Below are 21,486 nucleotides of genomic sequence, written 5' to 3' on the forward strand. Positions count from 1 at the left end.
CATTCCCCCCAGCAGCTGTCTGTACAGGCCCCCGTCACCACTGGCAAACAACGCAGGGGTCACCATTTTAAAATCCTTGTAGCTTGTGAATTTTGATCTGCCTTTAGTGTTAAACGTTGGCAGGTGGCTTATAAAGAACGCAATGCTAATGGGGTATATTTTGGGAGGGTTATTTCAAACCTGGAACAGTGCCTTGCCAGCCTCACAAATAGTTGTTTTAATGCAAACGAGGCAGTGAGGGAACAGGATGCCAGAAGAAGGCATTTCTCAAGACAGCTTTGCCACAGAGGAAAATGTCGTCAGATCCACAGAGTCTGTGTGCTTGGGCACTATCTAGAAAGAACTGCAAAGCTGGCAAGTGACTTTCATGGCTTGTTCCAAACCATATTAAGGTGAAGTAAAAAAAATGTCTATGATACTTTTTTTATTTTCTGGAAAACTCAAGGGCAGGATGTTTCTGTGACAAGCTTCATGCATTTGGTAGCACTGGAAGAATGCATCAACAGTTTGAAATCTGGGGTCTGGCAAAGTGACCTGTATGTTCAGACAGATGTTTTGGTGATGAAGGGACTTGAATTTTATGTCAACAGTTTTGAACATCTAAGGCTTTTTCCTGTAGAAATCCTTAGTTGACTGAAGTAGCACCGTGGCTCTGAAGTTGTGTCTGCAACTGAATTCCCTCACAGAGGTTTGTCTCAAGACTTATGTGTGGGAAGCCCTGTAGTGCTGTGGATGATATCACAACTGGAAACTCTGTGTTCAGACACTATCATGATTATTACTTATAAAATTGGCCGTTCCACCAGTCCTCTAGCCTCTAAAGGGTGTTGAATGGCAGACACGGCACAAATAATGAAGCCTTTTACATGACAAGATGGGAACGGAAGTGTTGTGATAGCCTTCAGGGCAATGCAGCAACCATTTTGGTTTGATAGGGTGATCTATCTTCTGTCACAGGTCATCCTTCATTCAGACATGGTTTTACTAGCCTGAGATATGATATCCTATTTTTTTCTCTCTTGCTTTGATCGCTGCTGTATGTGATAGCTCTTGTGCATTAGAAATTACCTGCTGATTTAAGATGCATTCTGATTTGTGAAAAGTTTGCAATCTGATTTTCCTCTTTACTGAATTTTCATTCCCAATTGTATTCTCTAATATTGGCATGTCTGCATATGAATCTGTACCAGACAGCTTTGCCATGCTATAGCTGCATGGTGTTACTGTACTTTCATCTCATCTCCCTGAATGGATCCATGTGATATTTGACCTCCCTAGGGCATCATACTCTGGTTTTAATTTTTAGGGGTCTGTCCAGCCCTCGGTTTGGAAGTATGGTGCTATCACCATATTAACCAGAGCTCATTAACACATGTCGGTCTGGAGCAGGCAGCGCAGTATATATGCCAACAGCAATGCTCAGGTGAAACATGTGGTCATTACAATAAAATGACCTGAGCAATGAGGGTAAGTTTTGAGCCCAGACTGCCACTATGGATTTGCCTTGATCAGACATATGCACTGTTTTTCCTTATGTGCGGACAGATGAGATTGCTTAAGTTAGGCACAAGGGAGTGTCACCTCAACAGCTTTGCATGTGTTTGTCAGGGCACTGAAGGCACCCACCGCCCTGCCCATCCCTGCCCACCCGCAGGGCTCTCCCGCCCTGCCCGTGGCCTGAGACTCCATTTCAGATCCCCGGCTCAATCAGCCTCTGCTCCAGCAATGCCACAGCAGGGCCGGTCTCCATCTCCCCACAGCCCTGCTCTGCTCAGCCATGGGTCCTGCTGAGCCAGGCCCACCCGCAGGCCCATGTCCCAGCCCAACTTCAGCTGAGGGTAATACTGAACTCAGTACTTCACAGGGAAGTACTGAGACAATGGTCACACACGTCTCAGTATTTCCCAGAAAATGAGAAGACCCAGATTTTTGACTGGTTTTCTGTTCCTGGCAATTTCTGGAACCTGTAGGAAGAGGATTGACTTTTGGGAGATGGTTCCTGTTTAGACATAGGGTGATCATCGTGTTAGAAATCCTATGCATCCCACAAGGATATCTGAGCCAAGGTCACAGGTACCTGATGAAGCAACCACTGTGGTACGAAAGCACTCGCTATTCTGCAGAGGACACCAGAGATGCAGGGCAATGGAAAACTTCCTGCTGGAGTCCCTGTCCATTGAATGTGTAAAGCCATCAAAGGGGCATTCAATTCACAGTCTCTGGACGCAGGTACCCTGATCATCATCAATACCCATATGTGAATCTGATTTTGCACATCTTTTTCAATGACAGATGGAACACATAGCCTCGTCCTCTGCCCACCAGCTGTATGCAAGTTTTACCTCTAGAGCTGGATGCAGATCCTCCATCGGGCTGGCTCGAGTCCAACCACATTTCCTTCCTGGGGTGCTGGTTGCTTCCTGAGTCCTGCACAGTGTCACCCCTGGCTGAAAGCTGGGAGTAAGGAGCTGCAAGAGGTTATCCAGAGATGCAGCCATAAGAGTAGGATTGGCTGTAGAGACAAAATGTGCCTCAGAGAGACTGGTTTCTCTGCTGAAAGTAGTGTGGATATATTACAATTACTGATGTGAAAGCAATAAAATGACAGGGTAAATGAGGTGGCAATTTCTGTTTGCTATTCCCTGCTGTCTCCTTTTTCTTAAACCCTTCGTGATGAAGCTCACAAAGCCACTTCTCCACCCCCTCACAAGGGAGTATGTTGTCATTTAAAAAGAACAAGTTTTTGGGAGCAATAAAACAATTTTGATTGAACTGCTGTTTTATTGAAGCCTCTGTGTGTGCAGGATGATGAAGAGAGTGCAATAATCCATCTGTGAAGTGGTCAAACTTTGTGCAAGACCAGTGCTCAGGATTTGATGCTACAGCATCAAAGCCTCAGGAAGGAAAACCCATCCCCTCTTCTCCTGCGAGGCCATGGGTGGGGACAGTATGACAACATTTCCCCAGTGTGGAAGGAGGCTGCAAGGCTGCTTGTGTCCCTCTAACAGTGCCTGATCTCAGCAGACATCTGTGCCGAGGTGTGCTGAGACATCTTGTCACACACTCCCCATTGCTCCCAGTGAGGGGTGTTCCCAGAGCATGAAAAATGCACCATGTGTGAGAACCCAGAATGTACTGCTAGAGCATACACTGGACAATACTGGAGTGCAGGGAGAGGATGTAAGATGGGAAGGACCTCCAGTGGCCAGGTACCAAAAGGGTATGGGCAAAAATTTGAGTAATGCTTCTCACTGAACACTTCTTGTACATAGACTCTGGCACTGGTGCTGTAACACTTAGCACAGAGGGTGTGTGAGCAAAGGGAGACCTCTCACCTCCTACATTCCCTTCTCTGCATCCCCTTGTACTCATCAGTCACACCTTGCTGACACCCAGCAGTTGGCAAAGCATTTCACCCAAAGCAATTCTGTTTGCTTCTCCTTCTGAGTCTAAGCCACTACAAAAGTGCATGGTGGGCTGGAGACAGTTAGATTCAGCTGTCTCTTAAATAATATTATCATCCATTTGTAATAAGGTTGTTGTTTCTTCACACTTTCGGGAATGCTCTTTCTTAGTCTGGGAATTATCTAGCCACAACAATAATTTCCCCCTCACGGGGCTTGCTTGATCACTTATTGCTCTTTATAAATGCTGAGGAGCAGCGGTCTCTGTGGCTGGTAGGCACTGCCTGTTCATAGGTGCCCAGGGACCTTCTTGGAGAAGAGTCATGAAAGCTGAGGCTGTGAACACTGAGCTGGATGCTGCTTTACAGGTTGTAAGCAATAGTTATGTTGGGTTATGTTACCATGGCCTTGTTTATAAAAACTCACTGATAGTATGTTTGTCTTCTCTACAAGATAGTGGGGCTCCTCACAGCACTATATCGGTGACCTTGAGTGGATCTTGAATACACTTACAACAACGTACAAAGTGTTACAACATTTTGAAAGTAGACAGGGAGCTCTACCATGTGCCTGTTATTTGAGCTTGCTGAAATGGCATCTTTAAATGGCTGCTTTCCAAAATAACGAACCCTGCTTGTATGTTCTTAATTTCTCAACTTCATAGAAAGTTTACAAATCTTACTGAAAATTAAACAGGCTGATTAGGAAAGAATTTGATGAAATAACACAATACATTAAAGATACTGTCAGGACTGTGTTCCTGGCTGCCCTGTCAAACAGTGGATATGTTAACACGTTACACGATTGTGTTCCAATAGGAACAGTTTGATTGCTGTTGATTTTCCTTCTGGATTATGTAACAAAACAGGTCTCTTTTTTAGTAAAGTAGAATACCTGTGTGTAGTGTTCAGCTGCGACCTGTCTAGATTATTCTTTTGTGAGATTTAAGAAGGTGTTCTACTGAAGGACAGCAAAACCACCTCCTGCACTGGGATGCCTTTTCCATTCCCAGCTGTTTACCACATAAGACCTAGTCAACTGTACAGAGATCTTTTTTATCAGTTTACTTAATGCAGCATGAACTCAATGACTGAAAAGTGCAATAATATGGTTTTGATTGAGTTACAATGTGTTATCAGAAAACCACCATTATACTGTTCTTCTTAAACTAATAAGAAATATTTTTGTTTTGCTTTGTTTTGTGATCTTGCAGACTCAGCTCTTGGGAGTTTTACTGGCTGCTGCTTCAAATTTTCTGATTAGTGTTTCTTTGATTATACAGGTATGAAATTATTTCTCTTTATTCAGAGTTGTTTATATTTAGCAAGTAACTTATGTTACAATTTGGTTTTATGGTATAGTTCAAAATACAAATTTTGTTGCATTTAATAATCATTCCCTCTCTTTAACTGTAGTTTAATAGTGCCCTGCTGTATTTGTTGACAGTATGACAGCTCTCAACCTGTTCTGTGCTCTGATTCTCATATGGGAACAGAATAAAAATTCGTAACTCCTCCTCTTCCTTGTAATGTCCCATAAGGGAACACTAGCTGTGACTTGCTTGAGGTTCCACTGGACATCACATGAACCTATCTCAGCGTCCAGATTTACAATGGAATAGACCACAGGGTCTTTGGTGCTTCTTAATGACGTGATTAATATAATTAAATGCACAGAGACATAAAGCTTTTTGCAATATTGGGCCACAAGACAACTTTGACCAATTTAGTTTTCCTCTGCAATTAAGATAGAATAATCTGAGTAAATATTATTTTAAATTGTAAAAGCAATGGGAGGTGCTGACCTTGCAACTAGGGCAAAGGGTTGTAGGATGAGATTTATGAAATCCTTTCTGTATTAATAATTAGAATACATACTCAGGAGAAAGTTAAATAATTCATTATAATCTGTATCTTGTAGAGTTCTTGGTATTTTTAGGTCTTCTAGCAAAAGATTTTAAAGTACAGAAGACGTTGTTGTGTAAGTTTTCCAGAAAAAATATTTTTGATAGCTTGTATTTTATGAGTTGTATATGTCTTATGTAAAGCTTGTTTTTTCTGTAAATAATGAACCAGAAATCTGTGGAATATGAAATATTCTATTCATAATAACCCATTTTATTAAAGCTGGAATGTTTTTAAATGATTCCCTTTTGTTTTAAGTATTTCTAGTTGGAGAATCCCATAGAAAAAAATCTGTTTAGCCATAGATGGCAGGCAGGGTCAGATGACTGCTGCCTCTCCAATATGAGTTCCAGCTTGCTGCCGATGACATACTAATACAGGCTCTGTTTCAGTGGAAAAATTCTTGTTGGTGAAGTGGAAATTCAGTCTAGCCCATAATAATGAGGTTGTTCAGACATCATATCTTTTGTCTGCTGAGGGCACTGAGTGCCAAAGTGGGTGCTTTGCCAGCGGATGTACTGAGGCATGTAGACAGACTTCAATTGACTTGTTACCATTAAAAGCATTTACTGGATTTGAACTAGCTTTCAGGTTTTTAAAAGCTGTTTAACAAAACCCAGTAGCTCTGCATTGACATTTGACAGACAGTTTCAACCAAAAATTGTATTTATCCTTTAAAATATTTTTTTCTCAATTTGGTAACGATATCTTATAAATATGAATAATGACTTTCCCTAGATCTCAGTGTTTATTTTCACACTCATATTAAATGGACAGGCCAAATTTTATTGTTCTTTCTCCTTTTCCCACCATGTAGTCAGTTATCCTTCTTCTCTTCCCTCTAACTGGTTGTCAGTTAAAGAACAGCCCACCATTTGCAATATATTTCAGCTGGATTATAAACAGCCTCCACCTAAATTACCATCCACACACATTACTATGCAAAGAAGGCAGGCATCTGGAGAAAGAAGGCTGTAGGGGAACTGCTGAGCTCACCATCACCCACCCACCCTTGCAGATCTTTTCAATCACATTTTGCCCTCAAGAGTTATTTCTACAAGTATCTGGGGAGAAACCAGAGCTCGGGATTCAGTTAAGAACTTGTTCTATTTGTTTTTCAACAAAAAGTTGGATTATTTATTTGAATTTTATTTAATATTTTTTTCAATTGGATCTTTATTGGGCTTTTGTTTGTTTGTTTATAAAAATGGAACATGCAAAACCTTGGATGTTACTGTGTTTTGCTGACCTGTGTCTCCGGGAAGTTTGATTTCCTTATGCTCCTTTTCTCATTGGAGGGCTAAATTTCTTCCTAGGATTTCATTCTCTGAGCATGTTCCACAGCATGAAGCTGCACTACTGTGCTGCATCCTCTGTAGCGTAACCTACAGAGTTGAACGGAAGTACGAGGAAAATTGTTTACAACTTCCCTGGGGCTCTGCCTGGGCACTTCCAAAATCAAATATCAAATGATGGAGAAAAAAATGTATTTTACCACCATTTATACTACAATAACCGTATCATTTGGTTTCCAACTTTTTTGACCCATGTGCAGACAGGCCAGTGAGGAATCTGAGAAAGGGAATGTTATTCTGCAGAACGAACACTGCATCTTTCCCAATCATGACACCTTCCTGATGGAGACTGCATGGACTCTGTTATATATCTGGTTATATACAGGTTCTTGCTGTACAGTCAGAGAGAAAACAATTACAACTTGTCAATGATACCTCCTCCAAGTAACAAGAAGTGTTGATAAAGCATTACCTGAGTATATAATATACCTGTTTGTGCAGGTATAGCTGGTTTTCCTTCTGAAAATACTTTACCTGAGGTCTTCTTTTAAGGTCAAACAGGAGACTGTAGCCAAATCCTAAATTCTACCTGATTAATTTAGTCTCCTCACTACAGCAAATGTGACTGAGTGCTGCCTTTTCCATTTTGAAATTGTATTTCTGGCAAGGATGCGTATCATGGAGCAGGGACACCATATTGTCTGGTCCCTTTCTTGTACCTTGTTGTCACAGTTCTTTCTGTCCCATCTCCTGCCTTTGAGTGTTTCCAGGTTCACAGCACAGCTGTTGAGCTTTGCTTTGAGAGAACAGAGGTATGCAGTGATAGCTAGGAAGTACTAGCTAGTATTCACTTAATATTTTTCAGGCTTCTTCAGAGGTCTAATTTTTCAGTCATCTCCACCACAGCTAAGAAAGCACACATCTGAAGCAGCACTGAGTTAACACAGAGCAGTGTGTCTGCAACAACATCCTGAAAGTCAAGTTTAAAAAGAAAACCTTGACGCACCTGGAATTTGAAGTTGACAGCCCCCTTAATTATTCTACTTTTGTCAGACCTAAGAACACAATGGAAGTCTTTCTTTTCATGCCTGTTCTTTATAATTAATTTTCTAGAAATGCGCTCATCTCCGGCTGGCTTGCCAGACAGAGCCGAAGCCCTACTACATGAGCAAGCTATGGTGGTGTGGGATTACCCTCCTGGGGCTTGGAGAGGTGGGCAATTTCACAGCCTATGGATTTGCACCCATTGCCCTTGTCGCTCCACTGGGATGTTTATCTGTCATAGGTGAGATGGTTTGCCCTTCTTGCTTGGGTACGTACTTTAATCAAATGCTTGTTTGTGACTGGAGGAATAATACCGCAGGAGCTGCAGCAGGAACATGAGGGGAAAATGTTAATGTTGTGGTTTGAAAATAAATTATTCATATAATTACATGAGCTGACAGTTTAACACAAACCTTCTACTTAACTCACAGACTCTTCTAATATCTTTCTTTTTCCAAAATTTTGACTTTTGCATCACTCTGTGCTCTGCTAGTTCCTGCCAGTTGGTCACCCAGTGCTGCACCAGTGTTGCCGGCTCTGCAAGACCCCGAAGTGGGGGGCTGGCATACTGCTGACCACAGAGCTGTGGTCTGATCCTGAGCACCTACAGCGTGTTTTCTCTGTTGCCATCACACCAAGTGGTTTCTGCTGCCTGTCTCCTGCCCATTGCTGTCATTCCTGTTGACACGGGCAAACTTGCTTGACTCTGCAGTGTGCGACAAAAGGGGCCTAGGGATTTCCTAAAAGGCTTAGTTTAGTTATGGACATTATCAAAGTTGTTCATTTGTTCCTTCATGTGCAGATTAATTGGACTTTAGCAGCAGTCCTATCCTTAGGACTCATTTGATATGGTCTTACTCTTTACTTCATGTGGTTTTTTGTAATTAAGGTATTGACAGGTATGAGATGTCTGTTTTTTGCTAAAGAAACATACACTTTAAAATATATTACCATGCTGTGCTAATGCAAAGCATAGTGGACAGGGCAGTATTGTACAGAGGCTGTGAAAACAGGAATACAGGGTGCAGCTGTATCCCTTAATCTAGTCACTTCATATCCACAGCTGAAACATCCAGGGCTGAGATAAAACAACAGCTCTGCCTACGCTGGAGCTCATTCGCTTGCTATTGACAAGTGATAACATTTCATGGTCTGTCTCTAGCTACCAGTTTCATGCTTGGAAGTGACATTGCAGCGAGTGATTCTGCACGGGAAGGTAGAAAAGATGAATTATCTTCCTAGTGGACAGCCCGACTGTAGTGGAAGGAGGCAGCCAACCATATGTGGGTTCAATTTAGCAAAGAGATAGTGGGGGAAGGAAGCTGCAGGCAATTTACTGTAACCTTTAATGTTAAACTATTGCAGAATTTTGGAGAATGAGATACAAAGCCATGGTAATTCGCCATTGTAGGAAAGATTTCTCAAAGAAAGGAATGAGATATTACCTGAGATGAAAATGTAAATTAATACAACATATCCCAGTGTGATTTTGGTGGCAGTAGTTATATCTTTAACAGCTGTAGACATTTCCAGATGTCTCTGAACATAAAGGGACATTGATCAATCTAATTTATTCCCTAAATGGAATAAAATGAAAATATAAAAAACTAGAACGAAGTGAAAAGTAGTGGTAAATGAAAAAAATTCATTGGTTATTAAACTGCTAGAAAGAAGAGGTCACATTTAGGGTTGATTTTTATCTGGACAGGTTCCCTCTTCTTTACCTTTGCAGTATGCAAAGAAATATTGCAACTGTTTCCTGCGCTCTCCATTTCCACTTACTTATAACAAATACCAAGAAACCGTTTTCCTGTTATACCTTATCAAAATTCTCATCCACTTTTTTTTTTTTTTTTTTTTAACTGATGCAAAATGCTTATCCTGGAAGACCCCAGAAAGCACTTTAATATCTTATATTCCATTCCTATAAATCAACTGAGAGTATCCATTTCATAGCCCAAACAATAGGGATATCTGAAATTTTATTTAGTCTAGCAAACATTCCCTCAAGGAAGGGAAAGTAAAAAAGATGTAGACAGCCAATTACAACAATAACTTCTCAGTACCGCTTCCTACCACTAGACACTTTCCTGTCTTCTGAAATTAAAGCCAGAGAGAGAGAGAGCATCCTTTTAATTTTAGAAAAGTTCATCATTTAGAAGAATGACAAACTGACCGAGACACATGTACATCATACATCATCTGCTAACTACTGGGCAAAGGATAATTTAGGCATCAGGTCTTCCAATTTTAAAGATCAAGAAATATTTTACTCATTAATTTGTGACCTGTTTTAGGTAGTGGAGGGTGGACTTTGCACAGTCTAGTTGGCAGTTGTTTTGAGGTATTGTTGAATGTGTTTTCCATAAGTTAATTTTTTAAATTAAGGAATTAAGCACTTGATAACAAACTCCAAATGTGTACCTGAACCCTAATCTCACCCTTTTGATAAGCATTTTTTTCCAAATTTGGTGTCAGCACATCCCACATGTTAAGAGCTGACTCTCACTGACACTGGGTATTCAGTACCTGGGGTGTACTAAGGGCAAATGTGCTTTGCAGTATGCCCAGTCATCTGAGGGATTCTCTGAGGATCTCCATCACTCTGTGTCTGCATGGAAAGTTTCCTTTGCTTGTGAAGTAGGGTTTTGGAGGAGGATAAGGCAGACTGGAGACTCTGCCCAGAATGGATTTGGGCTGTACCCATCACATATCTTCAGACCTCTGAGACAGGAAGCATCCTGGGTCTTAAAATAGATGGAGCCAATATCTATTATACTCTGCTACCACATTTAACTGCATACAACTAAATTTCGCACTTAACCCAGTATCAATTAGTGAAAAGTTTGTGCTTCATTCTATTGAACTGGGTGCTTCTGGTGGCTGGTTTTAGAAAGAATCCAGCACCACAGACCACGAATTGGCATGACACCAGTAGATTTTTTTTTTTTTTTCCTTAAAATTAAGCTACAAAGACTCTATTTTTCTTCTTACACAGTGGAAGCATTTCTGTGTGTGGTTGCAATGATGCAAGCTCTACATCTGTTCAGGGTTTTAAATAGTTTGAGAAGACAACAGTTGTTTTATTCAACAGGAGAAATTAGTAAATTTTTAATTTAAAAGTGGAGGAGTAATACATGTTTGATGTGATCATTAAAAAGCTTTTTATACTTAAAAGTTAAAAATCATGGTTTACATGTAGCTCGGGTAATTTTAGGCTGCTGTTGTTTTTAGTTCATTGTCTTGCTTTTGCCTGTAGAAATAACTTGGGGGTGGGATGAGGAGAGGCAAGTGGTATCAGAGATCATTTCTTCTGCAGTTTTCATCATTCTGTAGAGAATTGTTTTACACTTAACTCACTTAGACTGACATTGTTGAGATCCCTTTGCATTTTGATATGCTCCTGCTAAATAGCTGTGGGGCAAAAAATTGCTTTAGGCTTTGAAAATCAATATCCCTGATGGTGCTTTAGGAAAAAGACTCTCAGATATTCTCATAGAAATGGATTTCTCCCACTCATGGTAATGTAACAGTGGCCCAAGAACATGGGATTTGAGAACTCTTGCTAATGAGTACTGGGAAGTGTTCACCAGACTATTCTTTAAAATACTTTATATGTATTTGTATAGAAGACTCAACAAAAGGATTTTCAGGTTTCTTCCTTCTCTCTGCAGGGTGTATGTCCTGTAAACCAGTTTCCAGAATTAAGATTACCCTAATGGTCTCTCTTTTGAGTAATTCCTCTGATATTTGGCTTGCATTTTTATTAGCATATTGGCAATAAGGATGGGGGGAAAATGTTTCATGTTTTGTCCACGACTTTTCCAGTACTAATATTTAATCATGTTAGAAATGTTATATGTTCACTGTGCAGGATAGCTATCAAGAGGTCATGCACCAACAGAATAAATTCTGTAATACCTTCCTTTCTATTCAGTATATCATTAATATCTATCACATAAACTAAAAATAGGTTTGAGTAGTCAATTAGCTGTGATGAATTTGTTCCCAGATGGCTTGGGCAGAGCTAGCTTTCTGTTTAACTATGGCTATGCATTCTTTAAGTTTCTCCAAATTTGTGTTAATCCTCCCTGACACAGAGATCTGGCCCTGAAGGAGACCCAGATCCCATCAGGTCTAAATGCATCCATCTTCCTCATACCTAGATCCCATCCCCTATATACTCCAAAATGACACACTGGTCAACGGACTAGTTTTCCTCGAGCTCCTGCCCTCCCATTGAGCAAGACAGTATATCTGAGACGAAGGCAGGGTAAGATGAAAGAGGTTTTAAGCTAATAGTCTCAGGGCGGAGAGATTCCCAGGCATCGGTTGTCTACATGCAGACTCCGCCGTGGAGATGGTGCTTAAAGTGTGACTGGCAGCAACTGCATCCTCACAACTTGAGCACGACTCAACAGATTTAGTCCAAAATTAACTGGGTGAGCTTGAACTGCTTCATTAGACGGAGGCAGACCCTTAAGTACCATAAAACAGTGTAAATACTTAATCTCAAAGTGAAATGTTTTTTATTGTTGCACAAACTGGAAGAGGTGAAAACATTTGAATCATGTCTAGTACTTGTCCTTTGGTATTTCATCCAGACCCCCAGTGAAATGGATTCAAAAGTATTCTGCAAAATGGGTGGTTTTAAATGTCTTTACCTGACTGAATCAGTTAAGCTTCATAAATGAACATATGAGGCAAACATTAATTTTTGTGTTTTTATTGGAAAACTATTGGACAAGACAGAAGCAGTAGAAGCAATCTATGCATTTATGAGGAGAGTACTAATCTATTTAAAATAGTACATAAAGCTCATCTAAGAATTGAAAAGAGGAAAAGGAACGATATGCTTATATTTGAAGTTATGAAAAGCTATGAAAGGAATTTTTAGTGTAAGGCCTGACAACAGAGGTAAAAATATGAGATTCACAAATACATTCAATACCAGGAAAACAACTTAATAATGAAATATACTTATTTGAGAAACAGTTTTGGGTAGAAAAAATAAGTGATGGACATCAGTTTTTTAAGGCTGGATTGGACAAAATACAGAAAATATACTCCACTGATGAGTAGGTATTTTCCATCTTTAATTTCTCCTGTTCTGTGTTACTGCTTTCTTAAAGAAACAAACAAGAAACAATCCTAACTGCAGCTTTCATGTCTAGAAGGCAGAGAAGTTATCTTGTGAGCTGGGTTCTCACCATTCAGTGTCTGCTAGTGGCAGAACCCACATATCATACTACTCTTTATTTCTATTTGTGTTGGAGAAAACTTACATATGGAGATAATCATCAGTGATCACTCTCCTAAGAGAATGAGCAGCTGACTAAGCTATGCGTAGCACCATTACAGCCCTCCCTTAAGGCACTTAATTTCATATCATATAGAAAATGGACATGTTTACCATTTTTTCAATTTAAATTGAAATTCATATGCTGCAGTGAATATATGTTCATTCATTAATGTGAATATATATTCCTTCAATATATAGTGAATATATATTAATTCAATAATTAACACAAACCAGCCTGTTTTATGCTGATATATGAGAAGATTAAATTTTTTCAACATAGCAATCAAACTTCTGAACAAACTCTTTTTTTCCCATTTTCTACCCAATAGTTTTTATTTATCATGGTGATGTAGTGCTAAGTCATAATATTTTTCATTTGAAATACTAACTCTGTATTTCCAGATTGAAGAGTTTCAGGAGACTTCAGAAAGGCTTTGTCAAATAGATGGAGATATTTTACAGGACCTACTTACTTCTTGTAAATTTTTGAATATTAATATAAGCATGATGCAGTCAAGGCATGAAATGCACTCAATGATTTCTTTAGGATATGTTGGTTCTGTAATGTTTAATCTTTAACAGATCATCTCCCAGATTTTCTGCCCTTCTCTTGGTCTGGCAGGCTATCTGTCACCACTCAGTGGAAGTAGGACCTGTGCCTTGTTTTGGAAGTTTTACCTTAATAATTAGTTAAAAGGCTAAAAATGTTCCAGTTCACTCAAAAGTATACAAGTCTTCTCAGACAACCAGGGATGCAGTCTCTGCTTCAATGACTTACAGGCTGACAATTCAGCCTTAGAGTTGTGCGTGTGTTGTACTGCTAAAACCAGTGGTTCAAAACCAAAGAGGCCTCAGAACAGTGATAAATTGCTTGTTTTGTTGCCAAGCTGTGGCCAGCTTATACTTCGACACATACTTTTTGTCTGTATTTCTGTATTGTTGTATTCTATTGCTGACCAATTAAAAAATTAAAAAAAAAGAGAGAGACTATTTTTCACTCTGACGCAGATCTCTAGAATTGTCTATAGCTTTTTTTTTTTTAAATAGGCAAACAGTTGCAAAGACACATTAATACTTTTCAGCACAGCAATTGCTCAAGTTCCTCAGTCTATTCATCTGCAGAGTTGAACATAATGTTCAGCGATTTATTTTCCACATCAGTTTAATTGTGTAGGAGGAGAAGGCACATACCTTCTGTGACAGAGGGGGAACAAGAGGACCCTGGTGTGGGAAAAAGAAAATTGGGGATGGGAGATGGGAAGTTAGACTCATGCTGCAGCGATGGGGCAAAATCATGGTGAAGGGGAAGCGGGCTAGGAGGAAAGTGTGAGGGTGTAACATCACTGGTAGTGAGGAGGAGCAGTGGGAAGCTGAGAGTCACCTTGCCTGTGGTCTGAGGGAGGGTGGGAAAGGAGTGGGGAGTTTGGGAGCGGAGCACAGGAGTTTCATCAGGGCTGCATTTAAGAGCTGAATTTGGGACACAGTAAAGGATTTAACTCATTTATCTGGTAGGCTTAGCTGTGGCATCTGGATACTCATTTACTCTTCTGCCAAAGGTTTACAAGCTCCTAGGATAACTTAGGTTGGAAGGGACCTCAAGAATTCCCTAACTCAACCTTCTGCTCACAGTAGGGTCAGCTTAGAGGCCACTAGGCAGAGAGGAGATGGTGTGGAGGGATATGTTGGCCATCTGGCATGTTGTCTTAAACTGCCTTTTCTGGAGGAGTTAATGTCTTAAGCAGCTAAATGCAGCTGAGATTGTGAGCTGGAGCCCAAAGGAGTTAAGGAAGAGGGGCAGAGCAGCTGTGAGGGCTGTGCGTTTCTCACTGGGCTCCTGAGGTACACTTCTGTGCCTGCCATTTGTCTTTCTGGCCAGGGAAAGCTGCAAAGCCAGCAGAAGTCAAAATGAGAATATGTCAGCCTGTTCTCCTAGGGCTCACAGGCTCCTTTCATACACCCCCTCCTCTGGCCCGTCATTCCTAGTGAGCCACTGTCTGCATCAATATGATCTGGTCTTCATTTCTTTGATTTAACCTGGTTCAAACACACACTGCAAATTGAAGAACATAAAAGACTATTTAAAAGCCAAATTTATAGAGCTTAAAACCCATAAAATTAACAAAATAAAAATAAAATTAAAATATTTTGTTAGTCAGTGACTAATAGCAAGGTGCTCTTTTGGCTGTGCTACCGTAACTTGCTTAAAATTCAGCCCTGAAGGTACTAGCCAGACTTTGCCAGACTTCTGGTCAGTCATGTATGTCCTCTATCACCTCATCAGGTCTGTGTAACTGTTCTCTGCTTCTTCACTTAGGTTTAGCCCATTTGCTTTTCTTCTTCACTTGAATGCATATAAAATGTTGGTGGCTTATTCACAGGGACAGCTGTCTTTTGTGTTCAGAGTCTCTCCTGGGTCTCGCTCTCCTTATCTTGGTGTTGCACCTCCCCTCCTGCTTCAGTTTTTCCTCCAATCCCAGATGGCTTAATATATGTTCTCAAAGCCTCTTCTATTTTTAGATTCCTCTACATATTACGCATCATATAGATTACTAATTATACATACATTTTGTTAAGCTCTTGATCTCTTGTGCATTATTAGCTATCTCTGGAGAAAGAGCTTGCTGCATTTGAATGCATTATTAAAATGGATGACAGGCTGAGTGACAAGTTTCATTATCTGGCTACATTCCAGTGCCTCCCTGTGCCCACTGTCAGCCTCAGAGATTGTGATCCCCCTAAGATGCCATTTTGTCATCTCCAGAGAAGTAGGTAGAGGAATTTGGGGCATAGTTCATCTCACCCCAAATTGGATGCCAACACTGGAATTGAATGCTAGATTGCATTTACCAGATCTCCGCTAAATGCAGAGAGCCCAGACAATGGGGTACTCAAAAAAGAAAAGAAAAAACAAAACAAAAAAAGAAATCACCAAGGCATCAGTTCCTTAAGCAACAGGTCTTTTGCTGTGACAGTGACTGCCTAGGTGGGTGGGCTGAGGTGGCGTTTGGCAGAGCTATGACAGCAGGGAGACAGAGCAGTAATTAATTTCTGCACTATCTTGGGTTGATGCTACTTCTTTCCTGGTTTTTGTCCTCTCTCTTTTCTAAACCTAGGTAGCTCTGCTTTTACCAGTGTTGCCTGGATACCAGTGTCTTTTCTCCAGCAAAGTTGTCACTGAAACATTGAATAAGGAAAACTGTGTCAGGCATCTCACTTTCAGTGAGGCATTTTCAGTTGAAGATTCTTTTATTGCAATTATTCTTTTTCATAGATCTCCATCACTCTTGATACAGTTTAAATTTATGGCTTCTGCTATATCTGATTTTCTACTGACTGGATAATACAGACATGATGCTGAATTTCAGTTCTCTTTTTACCTCTTGGTATGAACCTCTCTAGATTTATCTAGACTACATCTACTATCTAACCACAAATTAAATTTTCCATCAGAACAATAGAGATACTGAGACAAAGATGGTTGCAAAAAGGTTGAATTGTTGTTTCAAGAATAAAACAAGAATTTCATGCTATAGGCAGGAACAGAGCTCTTGTAACAGCATCCCATGATTCAGGTTCAATGTGTCCCTTCACTGTTCCTCCTGGGCAGAGTCTTTCTTTGAGGTTTCTGCACGAATCTAACATTATCAATGCACCACCCAAAGGTCTTTCCTCATCTCTTTTACATAGGAACTATTCAGCCTCTTTTGCTTCTCCTTAGAGGTAGAAGCTCTAATGTTATGGGCTGGAATAGAGCCATGTCTCCCACGTGGCCAACAGTGTCATCCATCTCAAGTCCAAACCCCTTTTTCCCTTTCTAGCACATGTCCACATTTTGCTGCTTACCAGAAATCCCAGCCTGACCACTACTGCTGCTCACCCACCCACTGTTTCTCACCCCGAAGAGGCAGGACTAGGAGCTGGCAGCGGGGAGATGTGAGAGCTGAACAAGGGAAAGAGTTGCCTGTGTGTTGTGGACACAGGAGGTCATTTCCAGAGCTCACTTCCATTTTTCTGCTTCCTCATCACAAGTCCTTCTAGGAGACCATAAGCAGTGCTCCTGCATGGTGCATGTGTTGGTTCTTCCACCTGCTTGTTTGCAGGCATCATGACCACCCTCTTAGTTCATACTATATACCATGGTTTTGCAATGGCTTTCTTCTTTGTGATTGTACTGCTGCTACTTTACTTAAAAGCACCTAATACATTGAAGTCTAAAGAAGTGGAATTTTATCCCTCTATGAGGCAATTTGCCTTGAACATGTCCATATAGTGAGTTAGTAGCCAAATGGGGAGTGAAACGCTAAGGCTGATCGGTGCCCAGCTTTCCTGACACTTCTACACATGACTGAATCAGAGCAGTTTAAGCAGTGTCTGCGTGGGAGATGGGAAGGGTATTGCATCTCTTCAGCCATGTAAGAGCCTGCTGGATATGTTTAAAATCTTACAAAAACCGAGGGTTGGTTGGTTGCCGGAATGGACTCCTGGCTGGTTATATCATCATATGGTGCAACAACAGCCATGAGATATATTTAAACTTGGCCCAGGGCAGCTTTTTGCTATAGCACTTGATATTCTAACGAATATAAAAAAATGTCTTTATATTTCTGTTCTAGGTAGTGCATTTATTTCTGTCTTATTCTTAAAGAAGACCATGAGGGCTGCTGATATATTGGGTAAGTAAGCATTTGCTAATATGGACATTTGTGTCGCCATATGCTTAGCAAGCTGTAACTCTCACGCAGCCCCCCACCTTCACACTCCCACTTCCCCAAGCAAGTGTTTCAAGGCAGATACTTTCAAAATTGGGAAGAAGTGACAAAAAGAGAGAGAATCTTCAATGCATGTGGAAAAGACTGCATTCCCAAATCCTCTGCTCTTATAACCATAACTCATTCCTTATGTGTCCTTATTGCTCAGATTTATTTTCATTGTCTGTTTTTGCCTCTGAGGTTATATTTAGTATTATCTTTATGAGTACAACACAATTTTAATAAAACCAACAAAGTTATTGAGTTATTCATTCAAATATAAGATTTTTTTTTCTTACTGCATAGACATCACACAAAGATTCAAGCTCAATTAAAAGTGACAACTTCCCTTTTGGTATTAATTTTATCACTTCAAAGCACAAATAATCATGTTGTCAAGTGTTTTGTTGGCAAACATGGTCTTCACTTTAAAAGCATGTCAACTTTTTGTCTGTGTCCAAGATTTTTTTTGCATATCAAAACTGCTCAGCTTGAATTCAGTAATAGAGAGACAAGCATATTTCAGGGTTTGGGCTTTACATCAAGCTGTCTTGACTGGGACAGTGCACCTGATATTGCTACAGGGCACTTGATATTTCTATGGGGTTCCTAGTATCTAGGCTTGACAGTCCATATTATAATGAGGACATCCCAGCTGTTCTCATGGATCTTTTGGAGTGATTTGTTCAGTGTTTTTCCAGAAATACTATATAATATTTATTTAGGTTTGGGATCCAAGTTTGTCAGCTCAGCTGCTACATTCAAAATCCCCCCTCCCTTGACTGATCATGTTTCCCTTATGGTCTTATACATTGTGTGTTTCTTTAACTAGTGTTCAGCACTGATTTATTTTATTTCTGTGAGTTCGACTTTGCAAGAAGGATTTAACAATGTTGCTACATTCCATAGGAATGAGCTGTATGATGGGAAATATGGTGATGTTTTTGCAAGCACATAAATATAGAACAGTTCTGCTTTTCCAAAGGAACTGTGTGTGATAGCAGTGCCAGCAAAGCCCTCCGGATATGCTTTGTTTTGTATTCCTGAGCCTTGTATTCCACACTGATTTATAGGTTTGCCAAGAATTTTAAAGATTACTTGAAAAAAAATTGATTAGCTAATATCTTCTTTAATCCAATACAGTTTATGAGCTCAGGACCGGCTCACTTCTATCTCGATACCTCAATGAACATCTGTGTTTGTCAGCTGGCTGTCCACAAGGCAGAACTTCCAGATTTTTATTAAAAGCACAATAATGCAAGTTCAACCTTGAAAAGGGGCCCTGGCCACTTAATGGCTGAACAGTCTTTTGCAAATCAACCTTTTATAAAACAGTTCATAGGTCTGCAAATACAACAGGGAGCGGCTAAAGTGTTGGCTTCATGACAGCTTCACGTAAGCATTGGACTGGAATATATGTGTTGAGCCTAATGTTTCCAGGGCAGGTCCATAGCTGGTGCAGATCTCTGTGGCCATACTGACTTTGGGAGAGTTATGTTTATTTACACTTGTTAATGATCTAGCTGTCTGCCTCAATAAGCATCTTGTCCTTTCAGTTTGGGATAAGCTTATGTGACCTGCTTTGTGCCTCTGAGAAATACAAAGGACTGATTCTCCTTTGTCATGGGCTTGGTATTAGAATTGAGAATATTTGAAAATGCATTGCTGAGTTGGAACCCTAATTAATGAGGTTTTACTGACAGCTTTTTTGATATTTCCAACATCCTTTGAGTCTTTAATAAAAATTACACTAGATAAAACTACAGATGGAAGGCAACCCAATTACCTAAGACCAGATCTGATTAAATGGACTTATATTTTCTTCTAGAGACTATTTACAGCTCAACTGGAGAGCAAGGTTGACCATGTTTACTAAATATTGTATTACCAAAATAAGGTGTCCTTTTCTTTAAAGGAGGAACACTGACAATAACAGGGACATACTTGTTAGTGACATTCACTCCAAATGTTCCCCAAGAACACACAGCAAGACGAGTACAGAATTACTTAGTGAGCTGGCCTTTTTTGGTATATTTGGTGAGTATCTGGTTCATACTATTCTCTAAATCAGAAAAACTGGGGTTATTGGGCTTTTTGCAGCATTGTTAATTAGTGGCAGAAAAACTGGTCCTGAAGGCAAATTGTGTGATTTTCATAAGAGAGAGAGCAAATCTGGGTCATTACCCTTTATCCCCAAGCCAAAAATATGCTGAACCAAAAAATGTCTTTCAAACTACGTGCAGGGGAAAGTCACAGTTGTGCAGGATTAACAAGAGTGGAAATATTTTGGGGTTTGGTGGGATTGAGGGAAAACAACTATTGGCACTGCTTATATTTCCTATAGATGTGTTCATGCAACACTGTCTGCACGTACACTAATTTACAGTGCTTTTCTGGAATGTGATGGTCTTGTGCTTTTTAAAATCAGGCTATATATGATGTTGGTCCTTCTTTTTTCTTTCATATCACTCTGTTTTATCTCCATGTTGTTAAGCCTGGATGAAAGGAGCTTTGTATGGAGTTGAGATATGGAGAGGCGACCTGCTTTGCTGCCACTCAGGTTAATCTGAACCTGAGTTTGAATTCAAATACAAAAATACCATTTTGATTAAAGTATCTGTATACAAATTTCAAATACCGTACCTCTTCCTTGATGTACTTAATTAGCACCAGGAACAAGACCAAAATGAGTGCGAGAAATTTATCTTTTTTCCTCTGGAATGATGAAGATTTGTTCCTCCAGCTGGATGTAAAAGATGCAACATAGGAGTTTCAGAAGCAGTTACTTCTTCCCCAACAAAGTGACTCTCTTGGGTTAAGTTATGAGTGCCCAGGCTTTTCTCAGTAGGCAGCTCAGTTAGAAACCTACTGGGTAGGCATTTTAAGGACCTTAATCTTTAGCCAACCTGCAGACTTTACATACATCTAACTATTCACGAGACTACTGATTAAGCAGAAAGTGCATGCTACCACAAAAAATATTGTTCCTCTTGCTCATCTTTTTCTTCATTTTAAAAGCTCCTGAAAGATGGTAGTACAGCTCAGTGGAAGAAATTAATGATCATGCTGCGTAAATCACAACATGCACTTTCAGTCAGGCAATTGAGAATCTTTTGAAGGCAATGTCCAAGAGTTTTGGGGTATTCAGTAAGGGTAGCTTCAGCTGCAGCAAGAGCTTCAGCAAATCCATGTGATCAGCAGAGCGAGATGGACTTCATTAGGAAGGGGTTCAGAACAGGGGGCTCCATGCTCACTGGAGGGAGGATCTTTCCTACTGAATATCCTCCTCTACCATACAGCTCCACCTATGGATACTAAAACAGCCGGGCATTTTAGGCACTGATTTAAAATTGCTGACTCACCCAGTTGTGTAGAGATGGTGGAGAGAGAAAACTCCCCATCCACACCCAGTGACACTATATATTTCTGTGCCATATGCTGTTCATATTTTCTTAAAACCAGCCGTTTGCTAGAAGAGAGCTTTTCCCTGTCTGAGGACTTTTTTGACTTTGTTTCAGGAAAAGTTAATAAGAACACTGTTGAATGTCTAGGAAGACTGTGCTATATTCTTAGAAGACATTATGAGGAGGTGATAGGTAACCTCTGGATTTTCTTTCACCTCTTCCCTCTTTCCCTGCCTCATCCAGCATCCAATTCTATATGTACAGCATGGGTTGCAGGGAAGGATGGAGCAAGTACACAGAAAATCTTGTTGACTCAACAACATATCAAACTTTTTTGTTCCTTCTGCTCCCTGGATTCATCTGTTCTGAGCTTCCTCTGTCCAAA

At 40.2% G+C, this 21,486-nt stretch overlaps 1 protein-coding gene across 1 annotated transcript in view; it reads left to right on the forward strand.

The window, feature by feature from the left end:
* NIPAL2 (NIPA like domain containing 2) overlaps positions 1–21,486 on the forward strand; it is a 51,731-nt gene that overhangs the window by 13,152 nt on the left and 17,093 nt on the right. Inside the window, exons 2-5 of the mRNA XM_009967580.3 lie at positions 4,618–4,686; positions 7,717–7,888; positions 17,563–17,622; positions 19,613–19,734. Coding sequence (XP_009965882.3) covers positions 4,618–4,686; positions 7,717–7,888; positions 17,563–17,622; positions 19,613–19,734 — 423 coding nt within the window. The remainder of the gene's footprint in view (positions 1–4,617; positions 4,687–7,716; positions 7,889–17,562; positions 17,623–19,612; positions 19,735–21,486) is intronic.

Source organism: Tyto alba, unplaced genomic scaffold (assembly GCF_018691265.1).
Source record: "Tyto alba isolate M040663 unplaced genomic scaffold, T.alba_DEE_v4.0 Super-Scaffold_9, whole genome shotgun sequence".
Classification (NCBI taxonomy): Eukaryota; Metazoa; Chordata; class Aves; order Strigiformes; family Tytonidae; genus Tyto; species Tyto alba.